The sequence below is a fragment of the Mya arenaria genome, chromosome 10, assembly GCF_026914265.1.
Source record: "Mya arenaria isolate MELC-2E11 chromosome 10, ASM2691426v1".
Classification (NCBI taxonomy): Eukaryota; Metazoa; Mollusca; class Bivalvia; order Myida; family Myidae; genus Mya; species Mya arenaria.
This window is the reverse complement of record NC_069131.1, coordinates 35,366,284-35,384,179: the sequence shown is the minus strand read 5'-3', so window position 1 is coordinate 35,384,179 and position 17,896 is coordinate 35,366,284. Positions and strand designations below refer to the sequence as shown.

Here is a 17,896-nt window from a genome sequence, read left to right as displayed (position 1 = left end):
AAATCATATATATATGTTAACCATGCTTAAACGCGACGGATGGCAACTGTTTATAAACTTTGAAGTGTCGATCAGGACTCACATTGACAAAGTAAATAAAAAGTGGAACATATCCACGTTTTTGAAAAAGCTAATATTGCCTTCTATTTTTCATAAAACTTATTATTTTAATAATTATTATTTTAACATTTTCCCGCGTATATTCATATTTCAGTTGTACAAATATCGTTATTGTTTTTAATTTTATTTTAAAATGGCAATTATCTAATTAAGTTGAACATTTATCTTATAATTGGTTGTTTCCTGAATAAGGCCCAAGAACTTAATTTTGTAAAAGTTTGAATTGAAAACAAAACACAAGATCAATATCTTTACTCGTTTAATATATTTCTTTATCTTGTAAATAAAAGAATAAAAGCATCAGTTGCAGATTATTCAAAAATAAAAGTACCAATCTATAAACAACACAGGCGGCAGTAATATTCACAGATACCACATCTCTGGGTAATAATAGAATATATTTGGAAACAAATATCGGTTGATACGTAGGATTTTTTTTATGAACGATCATGTTCCAATAATTTTTGGTCTTGAAAAAAACAAATACACTTTTTTATTTATTATTTTGGGTGGAGGGGGCGTGGCCATATGCGGGGTCCTGTCAACGTTACTGCCGCTTGTGATAAACAATACCAATTTTGACGTATTCTTTCAGGTTTTTTTATCAAACTGATAAGAATGTAATATATCATTATTGCGTGTACGACAGAAAGTTTAACAAACCAATCAGCATTTTTGTATAAAAATTGTTATAGAGAAATATTATACTATATTGGTGCTGATATTTATAACAGATGTAAATTTAAAGCTATAGAGAGAAACATTTAGAGTAAGTCAAGCGATCAGCATGCACAAAGCGGGTAGCTATAAAATGCTGCCGAACTGCGCTTAACATTGTCAAGTTTTACATATCGAAATTTTCATGTTCGGTAAAAATCATTGTTAAAATATCTTTATCGGCAAGATGACGCAGATAACTATATATAGACGTGTTTTAGTGGAAAGTGTCAAAATACAAATGACTAAAAAAAACTTAATTGTCCTGAAACCCGTTTCTCGAAAAATCTTAAGCATAGCCTTATTTCCTTCAGTCATATTACTTGTTTGTACTTGATTTTTCTCAATGAAAAATAGTTGATCATTTAGCCAAAATACTTATTTAAACTTAAATGAACAAAATGAAAAATAATTTATTGTGAAAATCATGACTACCAAACACAGAAAGTGAGCTTAGATTAAACCTGTTTTAGAAGTCCATTATAACGCGACTGATCTAAGCACGCTATTTTTGTTATGGCATATAGTATTCTAGTTTTTGGAAAGTTGAGACTTATTAAATTATCTTAAAGCGTAATTTGTTTCTGATCAATTCCACTGACCCGATCGACCATATTTTTTCATCCTGACCCCACACTTGTTTTGCCGTTGTAATTTTTTTTTTTAGAAATTTCCTTAAAAAATGTGCATTTTTAGAGTGAACATGTTAATTTTTTTTCAAATTGATATCTTAAAGGCCTAGTTTAATCCTGCTATAAGTGCCCCCCCCCCCCGAAAAAACGTGTATTTAAAAGTGCCATTAAACCGGGTTTATGTTTAAACCTTTTGCTACTGCTTGTTTCTGTAGTTCATAAGTATTGTTCATAAACTCTGTGTATTGATCTAAATCTAATTATCTAATTGTCTTATCAGATCTCCGATATGAATATCCTGCTGTGCAGTTTTGAAGGTTTTATTAAAGAAATGGACCCTAAATTGCCCTCAGCCAATAAACAAATAAACAGGAAATTGGCCCCTACTGTGAAATCAGTGCAATTAGCAGACGATGCACAGCAAGGGATTGTCATGCCAAACATTTCTTTAACTAGGCCTTTAAAGTATCTACAATAGTGATATACCCTGATAAAGGTCGACTTGGTACAGAACCTAAAGGTCGGCTTGGTACAGAACCTAAAGGTCGGCTTGGTACAGAACCTAAGTTCTCAAAAAAAAATATGCCTCTTTACCTATCCTGTTATTTTTTAGGTTTTTTTTTTTTTTTTTGGGGGGGGGGGAACATTTGGAAAATCAACTAGAAAAGTAATTTGTCTTAACAAAATAAGGTACTTGAACTTGTAAGGCTTAAGATATTTGGAGAAATTTGGACCTGATGGTTAATACCCTTTTTACATTATAAATATCTTTATAAACTACTAGTAATAAACTACAGAAAACCCCATCAACTATATATTGTACTAAAAGCAAAAAAGTAAAACAATATCAAAAACAAATATGTACATTGTAGTATTTACATTAAAACAGAAAGCTAAAAGACAGAAAATGAAGCAATAGCGGTAATTTAGCAAATGTAGGTACCACATCACTGCTATGTACAAATTGTACTTTATGTACACTAGTCTGATATAAAAACACCACACACCAAATGGGTCTAGGTTATGTATTATCTTTTAGGGAAGGTTTTATTTAAGATTTCAAAGCGAATATGTGTTTATGAACATGTGGTTATCATTGAATGGTTACAGTTATCTCAACTTATCTGCTAATACTCACTTACAATAACAATGATTTAAATGCATAACTATTTCAGTAATTGACAACTTGCAACTGTTATGAAATGAGTTTTATGTGAACAGAAGCAATTATAAGCACTATAAAATCTAAAATATTGGCTAAAACAATACTTTAGGTGTGATCATATTTACATAACAGATAAAAAGTAGCAAAAATTGTATACTACATTTGCTGAAGCGTTCCAGCAGCCAGTATCTTAGATAGAACACTCCTATTGATTTTCCACACTTGATTTCATCATACAAAAAGTGCATTTTACAATACATGAGAGGGTCCCTTTAAGGTGTTAAAAGAATACCACTGATCTCCAGGTACAAACAGGGTGTTTTTTCTCATACATTTTGCAGTGTTCATATCATTATTTACAAATTCAAAGGTACACATATAAGCATTTGCCTTTCCCATCAACTAAATGCAAAAACTAACACAAAAACACTATTTTCACAAATAATACAATACAGTATTGCACTTTCGTTAAACATACACTGTCTCTATACATCACACTTATAAAACATACATGTATTTCACAACACTTAATGCATAGTAAACATATAGCAACAAACAACCTATCTTGACCAAATTTAATCTTAACATTGGTATCACATTCTCATACACCAGAGTGATGATGCTATGAGCTAGATTTATCATTATCAAACATCTGATGAATGATAAATAAAGGTCACATACATGGAATATTAATTTCTTTAAATAAATCAGACATTTAAATTCAGTGAGACCCTTTACTAGGCAATCCTCGTTACTGTCTTCTGCAAGTGCACTTGGGTCAGATTTTTTCCAATTGCCCTAAATACATGTGAAGAATACATTACTTATATACCGAAAATTCAGTGCCCCATTGCCTACATGATCTTTGGATAGAGCAAAATGATAAAAAAACAGAAAGAAAGAGTAGGTTTTGAATTAATATATGCTAAAAATTTATTTCAGCACAACTATGTCATAGTCATGTACTTCCACAATACTTGGGAAGAAATTGTATGTATGAGATGACAATTAACATAGAATATGGCCATTACCTTTGCGATTGATGTGATTAATAAATATAGCTACAGCGAGTTCATACATTGTATAAATGCATACGCAACGATAAAATGCATACATTTCCATAAACATTTAAAAATAAATGAGGCTAGAATTTGATTAAATTTTATTTCAAATCTATGGAAGACTTTCAAATGAGCATTAAAAGGTGTTGCATCGACCTTCTCTTTTGAGTAAACAAACATGAAATGACTATACTAGTTTGAGAAAACATTTCGTGAAATTAAAAATACTAATTACAGAAAAAATATAAATTGTCTTTAAGACGTTGCATGTAAAATATCATGGCAAGAAATATAATAAATGGCATTTTTTGGTAAAAATGGCAGCACAATTTATTCTTTTCCAGCTAATACATAGGGTTTTTTTTTCAGCTTTTCTCAACTCATGTTGACACATTCTGTTCAGCTAACATTCATGTGCTCTGATTAACAAATGATGTTACTTTACAGTCTGTTTATGGCATGTTTTTTCTTTTCTTTTGTTCAGCTAAGGTTGAGCTCTTTTGTTTAGCTAATGGCTAATATTTACTTGTTGATTTAGCTCAGTTAATGTTAATTCAAACTATCAGCTTATCTTGACTTTTCTTTTTGGCGGCTAATGTTAACTTGTTCAGCTCATGCTGACTTGTTCTATTTAGCTAGTTCTGTTCAGCTCATGCTGACTTGTTCTATTTAGCTAATGTTGATTTGTGTGTTCAGCTAATGTTAACTTGTTTTGATCAGCTTAAGTTGACTTGTTCTATTCAGCTAATGTTGATTTGTTTGTTCAGCTAATGTTAACTTGTTCTGTTCAGCTTATGTTAACTTGTACTCTCCAGCTTAACTAAATCCTCCCGGATCAGTTTATGCTAAGTTTACTGAACAGGTTACACTTCAAGTCGTCCAGCGACTCCTTGTTCTCTCGTCCAGTTGGTTTGATGGGGGTAGGGGAGTCCGGGCGATTGTCTGAGGCTGTGTTGCCATGAAACTCTGGAATATTGAATATTGGATAAAGTTTCAATCAATGCTTGAACTGCATAAGTGTCCATGCCAAATATCATGATATCATCCAGAAAACGTCAACCTTACAAGATAGATCAATATCGTTAACAATTAATTTCATTATATAAATAATCATTTTATGATTTAATTATTTCAAATTTAATGACATCTTTTTAGTTGTAAAATTTTATGGATTGTTTCACACTTATCTCTTTAATTTGTTAATGCATCTTGATAACCTTTTAACCAGCTTAGTTTTTCATATTATATTTTGCCTACTGAACCAGCCTCTGTTTAAATATACCAATTCACCTGATTAAAGTAAAAAACAGCTGACTGCTAATTTACCAAAATAAAGGTATGGCCTATTTGAAAAATATAAAATTTTGAACAGTAAGTTTTAAAAACATGTGTATCATACTGTCCATTGACAAGTACCATTTCCAATATTCCGTTACATGTATCCCTTTGAAAATACAGAAAGAGAAATGAACGTACCACAGTTAGGCAGGATCTCATCCCAGCTGTACATTGCCATGTCAATTCTCTGTGTGACCCAGCGGTTCTTCTCGAGGGCAGGCACCGTGGCTCTACGCTTTGGGTCCGGATGTAGCAACCAGCACAGTAACATCATCAGCTCTGGAATACATCAAATATTATAGTTAAATTTAGTCCAATATAAATTAATTGCTAGATTTTCATCCAAATTCTTTTAAATGGGGGTGAGGGATGACATTCTATTTTTTTTATTTTTCTATGTCAACTGTTTCACTGCAGAATATGTGTTCATACTCTTTCTTATTGCATAAGGGACCATATACATGAGTTTCTAGACAAACCATGAACACAGTAGAAGCAATTATCCTTTTTGAATGATATACATTGACATCATAATTATGAATATATGACGGATGCATATAATGCAGGACAGTACTTGACCGATACCCAATTACAGACCCTAGTTCAACATTTTTATTTGGGTCAATAAAATATCAGGGGCTGCGGAAAAGAGAAGCGGGCGGGAATGAAAATCTAGCAATTAATTTATAGTCCCCTTGTCATAAACGCTTCGTGTCACAAAGTAGTAACCAGCTTAGTATCATCATAAGCTTTAGAATAACTGTGTACATCAAATATTAGAGTAAATCCATTTATTAGGGGTCTAAGAAATGCATTGAATCCATATGAAGCAACCAGCTAAGTATCATCATCAGCTCATAATTAATGAATTAATGGTGTATAATTTATGTATTAAGTTTTCTTTGACATTTTTATTCGCTGTTATTCTTTTATTTCTTGGTACTGTGCATTCTGTGCCTCAAGGTATAGTGTATGCATTGGTTTTTTTCTCTTGATTTTTTTTTAAAGGAGATTTTTTACCTGTGTTGGGGAAAACTATATACCTTTTCAGGAGAAGAATGGGGCAGAATTACTACTATGTTACCACACAAAACAGTCCTCTCACCACTGGAGACTGGGGCAGAATTACACCTATGTAACCACACAATAACAGTCAACTCACCACTGGAGACTGGGGCAGAATTACACCTATGTAACCACACAATAACAGCCCACTCACCACTGGAGACTGGGGCAGAATTACACCTATGTAACCACACAATAACAGTCAACTCACCACTGGAGACTGGGGCAGAATTACACTTATGTAACCACACAATAACAGTCCACTCACCACTGGAGACTGGGGCAGAATTAAACCTATGTAACCACACAATAACAGACCACTCACCACTGGAGACTGGGGCAGAATTACACCTATGTTACCATATAACAGTCCACTCACCACTGGAGACTGGGGCAGAATTACATTTATGTTACCACACAAAACAGTCCACTCACCACTGGAGACTGGGGCAGAATTACACCTATGTAACCACACAATAACAGTCCACTCACCACTGGAGACTGGGGCAGAATTACACCTATGTAACCTCACAATAACAGTCAACTCACCACTGGAGACTGGGGCAGAATTACACCTATGTAACCACACAATAACAGTCCACTCACCACTGGAGACTGGGGCAGAATTACACTTATGTAACCACACAATAACAGTCCACTCACCACTGGAGACTAGAGCAGAATTACACTTATGTAACCACACAATAACAGTCCACTCACCACTTGAGACTGGGGCAGAATTACACCTATGTTACCATATAACAGTCCACTCACCACTGGAGACTGGGGCAGAATTACATTTATGTTACCACACAAAACAGTCCACTCACCACTGGAGACTGGGGCAGAATTACACCTATGTAACCACACAATAACTGTCACTCTACACTGGAGACTGGGGCAGAATTACACCTATGTAACCACACAATAACTGTCCACTCACCACTGGAGACTGGGGCAGAATTACACCTAAGTAACCACACAATAACAGTCCACTCATCACTGGAGACTGGGGCAGAATTACACCTATGTAACCACACAATAACAGTCCACTCACCACTGGAGACTGGGGCAGAATTACACCTATGTAACCACACAATAACAGCCCACTCACCACTGGAGACTGGGAAAGGAGGCTTGAGTGTACTCTTGATAGTTTCCTCCACATCAAAGAACGGATTCTCGCCAAACACCAGTGTGTACAGGGTCACCCCCATAGACCACACCTCAAGCTCCGGGCCGTAGTATCTGTAGGGGAAAGATGTGGTTTAATGGATAACAATAGTTTGATATGCTTAAAAATAATTCCAGTGATAAGCTGAAAAATAAAATTCTTGCTGTTTTCAATTAATTTGTCATTTTGGAGCAGTTAATACCAAAGCTATTGTTTTCAATATCAAACTTGATATTTTCAATGATTTTGCCATTTAAGATAAGTTGGTCAATGAAACATGGCCATTGCTTTTCAAAATAAAACTGATCATAATTTGCCATGTCGGCCAGTCAATAACAAAGCTGTTAGAAAGTATTAGAATGCTAAGAGCATACAGTCATGTGCTTGGTATAGTTATTTTTTTATGAACTCTTTCAAGTGCCCTCACAATCCCATCTTAGCAGAATGATGTTATGTATGTCAAGTACTTTTTACAATGAAGTGGGGATGTGACATGACACATGCTTAATTATCAAACTTACTAGTAATCTGACAACAAACTTGGAAATAAACACAACATTTCAATGACGACATGTATAATTAGACCTATCACAGAATATGCCTATGCTCAATACCCCCAGACACCTAAGTGTCGGAATGAAAAATAATTTTAAAATCTGACCTTGTATGAGATATGGACTGGACACAATTTCACACAATCATCAGTTAAGCTTATATAGCAAAACATACTAAGTTTAGAAGGTTGCTTTGACTTTGACCTTGAAAAAATAGGGAAATCTGTCTTGTCTGTGACAATGATATGGGCCGGACAAAACAGGACAGAAGGACAGACATGTACTAAGCACAGAAGGTTGTTGTGACCTTGATAGTAAGGACACTGGTCTTGTGACATCCTTGGCACCCCAGCCTATCATAACCTGTATGACACCCTGGGCAAATTGGCTACTTCGTAAATCTTGAATATTCATAAGCATTTTCTGACCAATGAAATTGCCGATAACAAAAAGGAAAAAATCTCCTTTGTGAAGAGCTATCAGCATATTTAACAATATCCTGCCTAAAACGATTTGTAAGCCGTGATCTCATTGGATTATTTCGAACCAAGATTCAGTGTTCTCAATAAGAACTGGATGCCGGCTAAAATGGACGGTTCAAATGGCAATTGGGCCAGTTCACATTTGGAAAACTAAATGAATTTTAAGTAGAATAAGTAAAAGCTGGTCATTTACTTTACTATTTGAGACGGTTCAACCGAAACTTATTGAGAACCCTGGACTTCCGTAACTTCACGGCCATTTCCACACCACATGAGGTAAGTCTCATGGGACCAATCAAGCGGCTGGATTTCACCTTATTCATTTTTCATCAGTACATGATTTTTACAGCTGATTTAACCAGGGTATTATATAGGTTATGATACGCTTGACTGCCGAGGATGGTCTTGTGAGTGACACATGATAATAAAATAAAATATTTTTAAAATCTGACCATGAATGATCAAGATAAGGACTGGACAGAAACGGGACCGTCTGACATAGGTTAATCAATGGCTAAACAGAACACTTATACAGAGACAAGAGAATACTCACTTATTCCCCATGAGAACTTCGGGACTACAATACTCCAGAGTTCCGCAGAAAGTAGAAAACAATTTCCCAGGCTCAAGGAAGGCCACGGCTCCAAAGTCTATCAACTTTATTTGGAACTGTTCGTTCACAATCACGTTCTCGTCCTTGATGTCTCGGTGTAGGATGTTCTTGCTGTGGAGGTACGAAACTGCTGACACCATCTGAATGAGAAGCAATCCAAAATGTTTCAAAAAATATGATAGTGAACCATCAAATACCAGTTATTATTCCTATTAAAACCCGTTTACCCATTTCACAGATGTGACCCTTGATCATGGCCTCATTGTTAATCCTGAAAATAGCAAGGGGTCTGTTTGAGTATGAGGAATTCATGCCCAAAACAGAGTGAAGGCGCTTAGAACCCTTTTGATTTTTTTTCAAAAGTCAATTCTATTCATTTCAATGTACTTCCTACTGTTTTCAATGCAAAGTCCAAGCAATAAAACAATTGTCAAATTAGTGCAATAACTCAATAACTGCAAACAGAACTAGAACCAGATATTGAGATGTTGCACTAAGGTGGCTAACTACAACAGTCTGTTAAAAGCTTAAAGCCTTCAATCCTGGTTTCAGAATTAATCCTGGCTCCAATTTCTCGAAAGCCTCTTGAGCCCCTTATAAAAGGATTAAGCTAAGCTCACCCTTATTTTTGGTATACTTTGTGTGATATTTATTTATTTAAAGCTGCACTCTCACAAATTGAACATTTTGATAACTTTTTATTTTTTGTCTTGGAACGAGCCCATTTTCGCAAAAATGCATGTAAACCAGTTATAAAAGTCTGCTGACAAAAATAAGATCGCAGATTTCTATATATAAGTTAAAAAATAGATGTTTTATCCATTTTTCTTAAACCGTTATTGAACGGAAATATGAAAATCTGCGATCTGATCTTTTGTCAGCAATCTTTATGCCCCCTTTTGAAAAAAGTGGGGTATATTGTTTTGCACATGTCGGTCGGTCGGTCGGTCGGTCGGTCGGTCGGTCGGTCGGTCGGTCGGTCGGTCTGTCTGTCGGTCGGTCGGAATACCAAATGGTTTCCGATCAATAACTTGAGAACGCTTTGACCGAGGGACCTCATACTTGGTATGTGTATTGGTCATCACCAGCAGATGAACCCTATTGATTTTGAGGTCAGTGGGTCAAAGGTCAAGGTCAGTGTGACCTTTACATGAAAAACGGTTTCCGATCAATAACTTGAGAACGCTTTGACCCAGGGACCTCATACTTGGTAGGTGTATTGGTCATGACCAGCAGATGAACCCTATTGATTTTGAGGTCAGTGGGTCAAAGGTCAAGGTCAGTGTGACCTTAACATGAAAAACGGTTTCCGATCAATAACTTGAGAACGCTTTGACCCAGGGACCTCATACTAGGTAGGCTTATTGGTCATGACCAGCAGATGAACCCTATTGATTTTGAGGTCAGTGGGTCAAAGGTCAAGGTCAGTGTGACCTTTACATGAAAAACGGTTTCCGATCAATAACTTGAGAACGCTTTGACCCAGGGACCTCATACTTGGTAGGTGTATTGGTCATGACCAGCAGATGACCCCTATTGATTTTGAGGTCAGTGGGTCAAAGGTCAAGGTCAGTGTGACCTTAACATGAAAAACGGTTTCCGATCAATAACTTGAGAACGCTTTGACCCAGGGACCTCATACTAGGTAGGCTTATTGGTCATGACCAGCAGATGAACCCTATTGATTTTGAGGTCAGTGGGTCAAAGGTCAAGGTCAGTGTGACTGTAAGCTGAAAAAAGGTTTTCTGATTGTCCATATTTTTTTAATGCATGCACAGATGATTGGGATTGATGTATAAATGTTTGTATAGAAATGATTTTCTTTTATGTTACTATTTTAGTTGGGCATTTATTTGCCTTCTTAAGTTATCATAAGTAAAGTGCATCTTATGCAATTTTGGAGAACATTTGCCTCAAGCTCCTCTATCCACTAAGTGCCATGTTTGTTTCAAACTAAGATAGATGATCATCAAGGATATATTTTCTTCAGTAAAGTTTTAAAGTAAGAGTATTGTTCTGATATTTGTCTTATATAGTAGACAGTAGAAATTTATATGTCACTAAATGCATGAGTTGAAGTATCAGTTTTCAGTGAACATCTAGTTTAATTATGCCCCCCTTCGAAGCAGAGGGGTTATATAATTGCTTTGCACATGTCGGTCGGTCTGTTGGAAGACCAAAGCTTGTCCGAGTGATAACTCAACAATTCCCGGACCTATGGTCATCAAACTTGACATGAAGATTAGGTATGACCAGTAGATGACCTGCCTCATATGCATCCAATGACAAATCAGCTGTCATTTCAGTCCATGCATATTTCATTCAATTGTCCAAATATTTCTGGCAACTTGGCGCTCAGGGGGCATAATGTTTGACAAACATCTCTTGTTTATCATTGGCTTGCAGATATTTAAGCAAAAATTTGCTCTTTCCAAGACAAAAAATGAAAAAGTTGTCAAAACGGTATACCGGTATCTGTAAGAGTGCAGCTTTAAGGGTTTGTAGACTAAATAATGAATAACCTTAATTCACAGTTAATCAATTATTGAAATCAAATTTAAGTATGTATTTTGGTTAATTTAAGTAAGCTCCTTAAACCTCTGCCGTTAAGTTTAAGAAGTTTCAAGAAATTTGGGCCTGAACTTAAGAACCTCTGATAATCTGTGACCCACCTGTCTGAACATGTAACTCGCCAGTGGCTCGTCCATATTAGGGCTACGGTCGATAAATTCAAACAGGTCCATCCCAGAGCCATGTTTTTCCATTACCAGCTGAATGTAGTCGTCATTCTCAAATACATCCAGCACCTGTGGAACAGAAATGCTTGTTTTTGTTTGGTAACTAATCCAATAGTGATATAAGAAAGCAGTTGATAGGCAGTGATTTCTATTGGTGAATTTTACTACCTTCTAAAGGCTATTTCCCCTTGTGAAAAATGTCAATTTAAAAAAAAAAAAATAGAATAAAAGGGCACATTTGTACTGGGCTTTAATGAACTGGAACATTATGAACTTTAGATAATCGTAAGCATTTTATTCTAAGAAGGCAGAAAGCTGCAAATGCTGGTCTCCATGAGGGCAAAAAGGTGTTACCAAAAAAGAACAGGGTGCAGCACCATTCCATAACTCTATCTAAAATCTTAGCAGAAGGGTACACATGCTGGTCTCCATGAGGGCAGAAAGGTACTACCGAAAAAAGACAGGGTGTGTGACCCTTCCATACCACTTAAACCCTAATAAAATAAACACACATAAAGACTGGGAAGAAAATGATAATTTACTAGAAGAAAACTTAATAATTTTACATAGATTTAAAGAATTTGTCAATTAGCATTCTAAATTAAATTCTCAAATCTCTACAGACTGGTATTCAACAGACTGGTATAAAAGATTCATCAAATTTCAACAGACTGGTATAATAGATATTAATCAAATTTCAATTGACTGGTACAAAAGATTCATCAAACTTTAACCGACTGGTTACTGGGTATAAAAGATTATCAAACTTTAACAGACTGGTATAAAATATTCATCAAATTTCATCAGATCATTTTTAAAGATTCACCAAATTTTAACAGACAACTCACAGCCACAATGCTGGGATGGTCCAGCTTGGCGAGGATGCTCACTTCCAGCGGTACCCGGCCATACCTGCCGTCCTGGACCCAGCAGTCAGAAAACACCTTCCCACGCCGTATAAACTTTACCACAACCTGTGAACAGCATTACGTTGATTTTAGTTCATTACTACTTTTCTTAACATTGAGCCAGAGTTTTGAAATTTAGACTACCTGATAAGATAGTAATTCAGATATTTATTAGCATTTCTATCCAACATTAATTAAGTTAAATCAATTTCTTTACCTAAAAAAAAATTAAAAAAATTAAGCTACATCAATTATGTACTATTGTACTAGTACAAACAAAGTTTTAAACTTTCTAATAAAGTCAGTGCAAGACAAAGCCAACTTGAGCTTCTATCATGAGGAGTTTCAACTGTCTTGCATTAAGCCCAAATATCTTATATCATATATCTTATATCATATAAAACACCAGGGCACCTGTCTGTCATCCTGCCTCCTTCTGGCTATTTTCACGAATCCAAATGCTCCTTTCCCAATGGTTTGCATGGTGAAGTAATGATTCGGATAAGGTCCATGCTTTATGGCCTTTTCCTCCTCTGTTTCCATCAAATCCTGGTCCTGCTGTCGAATTGACTGGTCATGTGATCTTCTAGAGTGGTCATGTGATCGGACTGATTGATCATGTGACCTGTGCGCAAAGTCATGTGACCGCCTAGAGTGATCATGTGACCGGCTAGAGATGTCATTTGACCTGTTTGTGCAGTCTTGTGACCTCTCAGATAGGTCATGTGACCTTCTGGAATGGTCATGTGACCTATGGGAAAGATCATGTGACCAGACTGATTGGTCATGCATGGCATATGATTGGTCCTCAAAAGAATCATCATCCTCAAGAATGTCCTTAGACTCGGAATGTGCTTTGCCGACTAGAGCCTGAAATAATGATTATTAAGATGATATCTTAAAAGGATTGTTATGTTATTCAAAGCGTTTTCCATAAAAACATGGTGTGCAGTCCACTAACAGCTTGCTATTTTTCAGTCAAATACTGTGAGTGTTTCTATTGGACTATAACATTAATACTTGACAAATATGTACAATGACATAAGCGAGGCATGTCTAATGTTAAGGATTATACTTTTGAATGTTAAGAGTGGTATGGTGGTAAAAAGCTCCAGCTCTTACGTGTCAAAGAGATCATAGGCCACCAGGCTCCAATATCACAAAAACATTTAAGTCAAATCTTAATATCAGTCTCAACACTTTTACAACACCAAAGAGTGGCGTTATTAAAAAAATTGATGTTTTAACTGTTTTTAAAATCCCATTAACTCAAAGATTATGTGGATTAAAAAAAAATTGTCAAGATTTTATAGAAAAACAATACTAGAGCGAAAATTGTACTTTGTACAAAAATTATATCGTCGTTTGAATATTTGAAAATGATGCTTATCAACATTATACACAAGAGTAAAATACTATCTATTTTGAATCACGCCATACTTCAATTTTGAAAAAATGTTGAGTTTGAGAAATGACCGGTTTCATGATATTGGGGCCAGGGGTACATTCCCTTGGTCCTTTTTAAAGCAGTGATTATTTTGTGTGCAATTTACTGCCTTCTAAAGGATGTTTCCCCTTGCAAAAATGTCTATTTTTTCCAAAACATTTTTATATTTTTTCCCAATTTGATTTAATGTAGATTTCATTAATGAATAAAAATGCAATGAATTTCTTGAAATATAAACAAAATCTTGACAATACTTACCCTTCACAGCATAATGTATGCATAAAAAAGTTAGAACATGTACCGTATATTTACAATTATATTAGCTATATATTGGCACAGGCGGTAAAAATAATTCCTCAAAAAATCACTGCAAAGGATATCCATTTATACATGCTTCTACCTAGGAATGGACTCAAAAGTGAGATTCTTATCAGCTTACAGATATCTTTACAATCTAGCTATAATTAAAAATTACTTAAAACTAAGAATTAGATTCAGTACTACAGGGGTTATGTCCATTTAACAAACCTCTCCAAGGCTGAAATTCTCACTCCTATCCAGTGTGGTATTTCCGGGTGAGGACGCGAGGGTCAGATTGGCGAACGAGTGCCCAAACTCTGCGGGCTCCTCAGGATCCCGAGACACCCACATGCAATAGACATCACTACCATCCTCCAATACTACACGCTTGATCTGGAAAATTATACCTGCAAGAAAAATAAACAGCAATATACATTAGTATAGCAATACATTAATTATGTAAAACTACCTATTTAATTGAAATTCCTCAAGATCATGAGACACCCATATTCAGTCGACAATACTACCATCCTCCAATTATACACGCTTCTGGAACACTATACCTGCAAGAAAATATATCAAAAATGCTCAGGATCAGGAGACACCCACATTATGCAGTCGTCCGTATTCAGTTTATTTTTCACATTCAAGGGAATGGAAGCGGGGCCCTTTGATTGGGCAAATAGCATCGTTTTGTCAAAAAAGGGAAATAGCATTTTTCCTGTTAGCAAAGTGACACTATTTTCCCCAATTAAAGGCCCCTGCCACCATTCCCTTACAGTGATTTTTTGGTGCAATTTATTGCCTTCTAATGGCTGTTTCCCCTTGCAAAAAAATGTCCATTTTTCCGATTTATTTTTTTCCCAATTTGATTAATGTAGATTACATTAATGAATAAAAAAAGCAATGAATTTCTTGAAATATAAACAAAATCTTGACAATACTTACTCTTTCACAGCATAATGTATGCATAAAAAAGTTAGAACATGTATATTCACAATTATATTAGCTATGTTGGCCTGATTTTTCCGAAAGTCAACTTTTTTTCCCAAATTGTAAGGCACAGGCGGTAAAAATAATTCCCCCAAAAATCACTGCCTTAAAAAAAGGAAAAAACAGTGAAAGACCTACCAAGCAGAGTCTTGTCCCTGTGTTGACACTGTCCTTGAAAACTCCCTTCTGGAAACACAACCGCTCCATTAGAACTGTAGTCTGAGTGCTTCGACCTGGTCCTTGATTTGGTCAAATACCGCACCCCCTTCTCATGTTGTTCAAAGCTCTTCAAACTTGGTGAAACTGCATCACTGTAACCACTCATGTCAAGGTTATTTGATCGTCGCCCAGTGAACGGTGGTGACAAAGTTTCAGGAAGTTCTGGCTCAAAAATTTCAATGTTGTTAAAGTATCCATTTATAATCGGATGATTTTCTTTTTCTTCATCGTTCATGACATCCGGTTTTAGTTTACTTTTAATCTGCTCACGATTTGCTGACTTTTCAGAAACACTTTGCCTGAAAGAATCAGTGTAATCTAACCTGCTCCTGCTCTGTCTGAAAGAATCGGTATAATCTAACCCACTATTTTCTAAAGTCCTACTCTTGTTGTATCTTGAACTCAAAAACTGATGTATACTTGATCTATGTAGCAAAGACTCATCCACATCTTCTAATACACTGATTGAGGACTTTTCAAATTCATCAACAGAGCTTTTGCTTAAAGAGGCATCACCTGCCAGTGAACTACCATTCTTTGACATATCAGCATCACCATCAACCTCAGTTTTCTTCTCAGTGACAATCTTTACAACTTCATCTGATGATGGTATAACTGTTTCAGGTTTATTCGTATTTTCGTTCCCAATGTTAGCAAAGTTATCAATGTCCGCCTTATTTTTCTGCGCAAGAGGGGAAGAAACCCTAAGCCCCATTTTTGGACTTGCCTTTCGTTGAACACCTTGAAGAAGAGGACCATTTCTCAGCCCATTTCGTTCAGGAGTATTAAAAACTGTCTTAATCTCATTTTTATCAACTTCTGTCATATCAATAGTGTCTTTTTCCTTCTCATCAGTAATTTTGATGGTAGCTACACATTTTTCAGTCGCATGCCCTTCAATCTTAGAATCCTTATCCTTTGGAATGTCCGGTTTATTCTCAACCTCAGCATTGTCATTTCCCTCTTTATCTTTCTCAACATCTTCAGGCAAGCTGTTATCACTTAAATCCAGCAGTTTTTCAAACCCAGCTGAAGCAGCCAAGAGGTCATCAGTAGTGTTCAATTTGTTAGCTTGTTCATCTTCCAGTGTCAGTTTCCCAACTTCCAAAGCACACACATCTCCTGACTCATCAAGAATCCTCGAATCACCTTCACCTATCGGCGCCTCAATATCTGACAAACAAGGTGATGGCATGACATTTTTCGATTGTTTAGCTTTAAGGTCAAGCATTTTTGGTGTTGAACAACCTGTGATGTCAGTTTTATCGAAGGACTTCTTGCTTCCTTTACTCGAGTATTCAGTAACAATGTCAAAGTCACCAGTAGATTTATTGAATGTACATACAACTGATTTTTGCTGATTTTCTGAAACCTTTTCTTCAATTGTCTCTTCACCAGAATTTACACTCTTCCTGTCATTCTTTTGAAGTTCATTTTCACCATCTTGTTCAACCTTTTTATCATCATCATCATCATCATCATCATCATCATCATCATCATCATCATCATCATCATCATCATCATCATCATCATCATCATTATCCTCCTCCTCCTCCTGTATCTTTTCACCTTCTTCATGCACCATATCTCCACTGTTTTTCACACCATCAGCTGTTCCTTTTTCACTTTTGTCCAAATGTTCAGTTATAAGGAAGTCCCTTTTGCTTCCAACATCTGACTTGTCAGCCCTGCCTACAGACAACCTGAAAATACAGCATATTAAAAAGAAATGTTCCATATTCAAATCTCTTTAGGAAGACCTCAGTAGCATATCGGACTCTTGATCTGGAGTTTAAGAATATAATCTAAGTGTTTTAATTGGCTGGTATATTTAAATAGGCTGAATGGAATCACTGAAGCATGTCTAAGGATAAGGATAAGAATAATATTAAATGCTGGTCTAGAGAGTTACAAGTTTAATCCCCGCTCAATATATTTCAGATATTACAACAATTTATATGTTTGTCAATATTAAAGCTCTTTTGGAGCTTATGATAAATGTCTTACTTGTTCATCACTGTCCATTTCTAACATTAAATTACTGTTTGCTAAACCATGTGCTGAACGTTCCGAACTTTTTGTTCTAAGTTTAAAGCTTTGTTAATGTCACCATTGTTAACTTTCAAATCTTGACTACTCTTGAAGTTTTATGGACTCACTTATGACCTGGAGTGATTCTTACAAATATTGAGACAACTGTTTCAGCTGTGTTCGTTTTTATTCAATTATATAAGCACATCATACAAAAGTCACCTTTAAAAGATAACAACTATATTATTAACATTATCGTCAACTTAACCAAAGTTCTGAAACAATCAGCCCTATGTGTTTCACTGGGAATATGTCAACAATTGTATGAATTGTAAAAAG

At 35.7% G+C, this 17,896-nt stretch overlaps 1 protein-coding gene across 1 annotated transcript in view; it reads right to left on the bottom strand.

Annotated features, from left to right (window-relative positions):
- Positions 1 to 362: 362 nt before the first annotated feature.
- The window catches only part of LOC128206338 (uncharacterized), a 30,277-nt gene continuing 12,743 nt past the window's right edge, over positions 363 to 17,896 (bottom strand). Inside the window, exons 12-20 of the mRNA XM_052908723.1 lie at positions 15,446 to 17,229; positions 14,543 to 14,721; positions 12,982 to 13,437; positions 12,508 to 12,633; positions 11,594 to 11,728; positions 8,862 to 9,061; positions 7,213 to 7,346; positions 5,172 to 5,312; positions 363 to 4,661 (exon numbers count right to left, since the gene is read on the bottom strand). Of these exons, the coding sequence (XP_052764683.1) occupies positions 4,531 to 4,661; positions 5,172 to 5,312; positions 7,213 to 7,346; positions 8,862 to 9,061; positions 11,594 to 11,728; positions 12,508 to 12,633; positions 12,982 to 13,437; positions 14,543 to 14,721; positions 15,446 to 17,229 (3,286 nt within the window). The 3' untranslated portion in view covers positions 363 to 4,530. The remainder of the gene's footprint in view (positions 4,662 to 5,171; positions 5,313 to 7,212; positions 7,347 to 8,861; positions 9,062 to 11,593; positions 11,729 to 12,507; positions 12,634 to 12,981; positions 13,438 to 14,542; positions 14,722 to 15,445; positions 17,230 to 17,896) is intronic.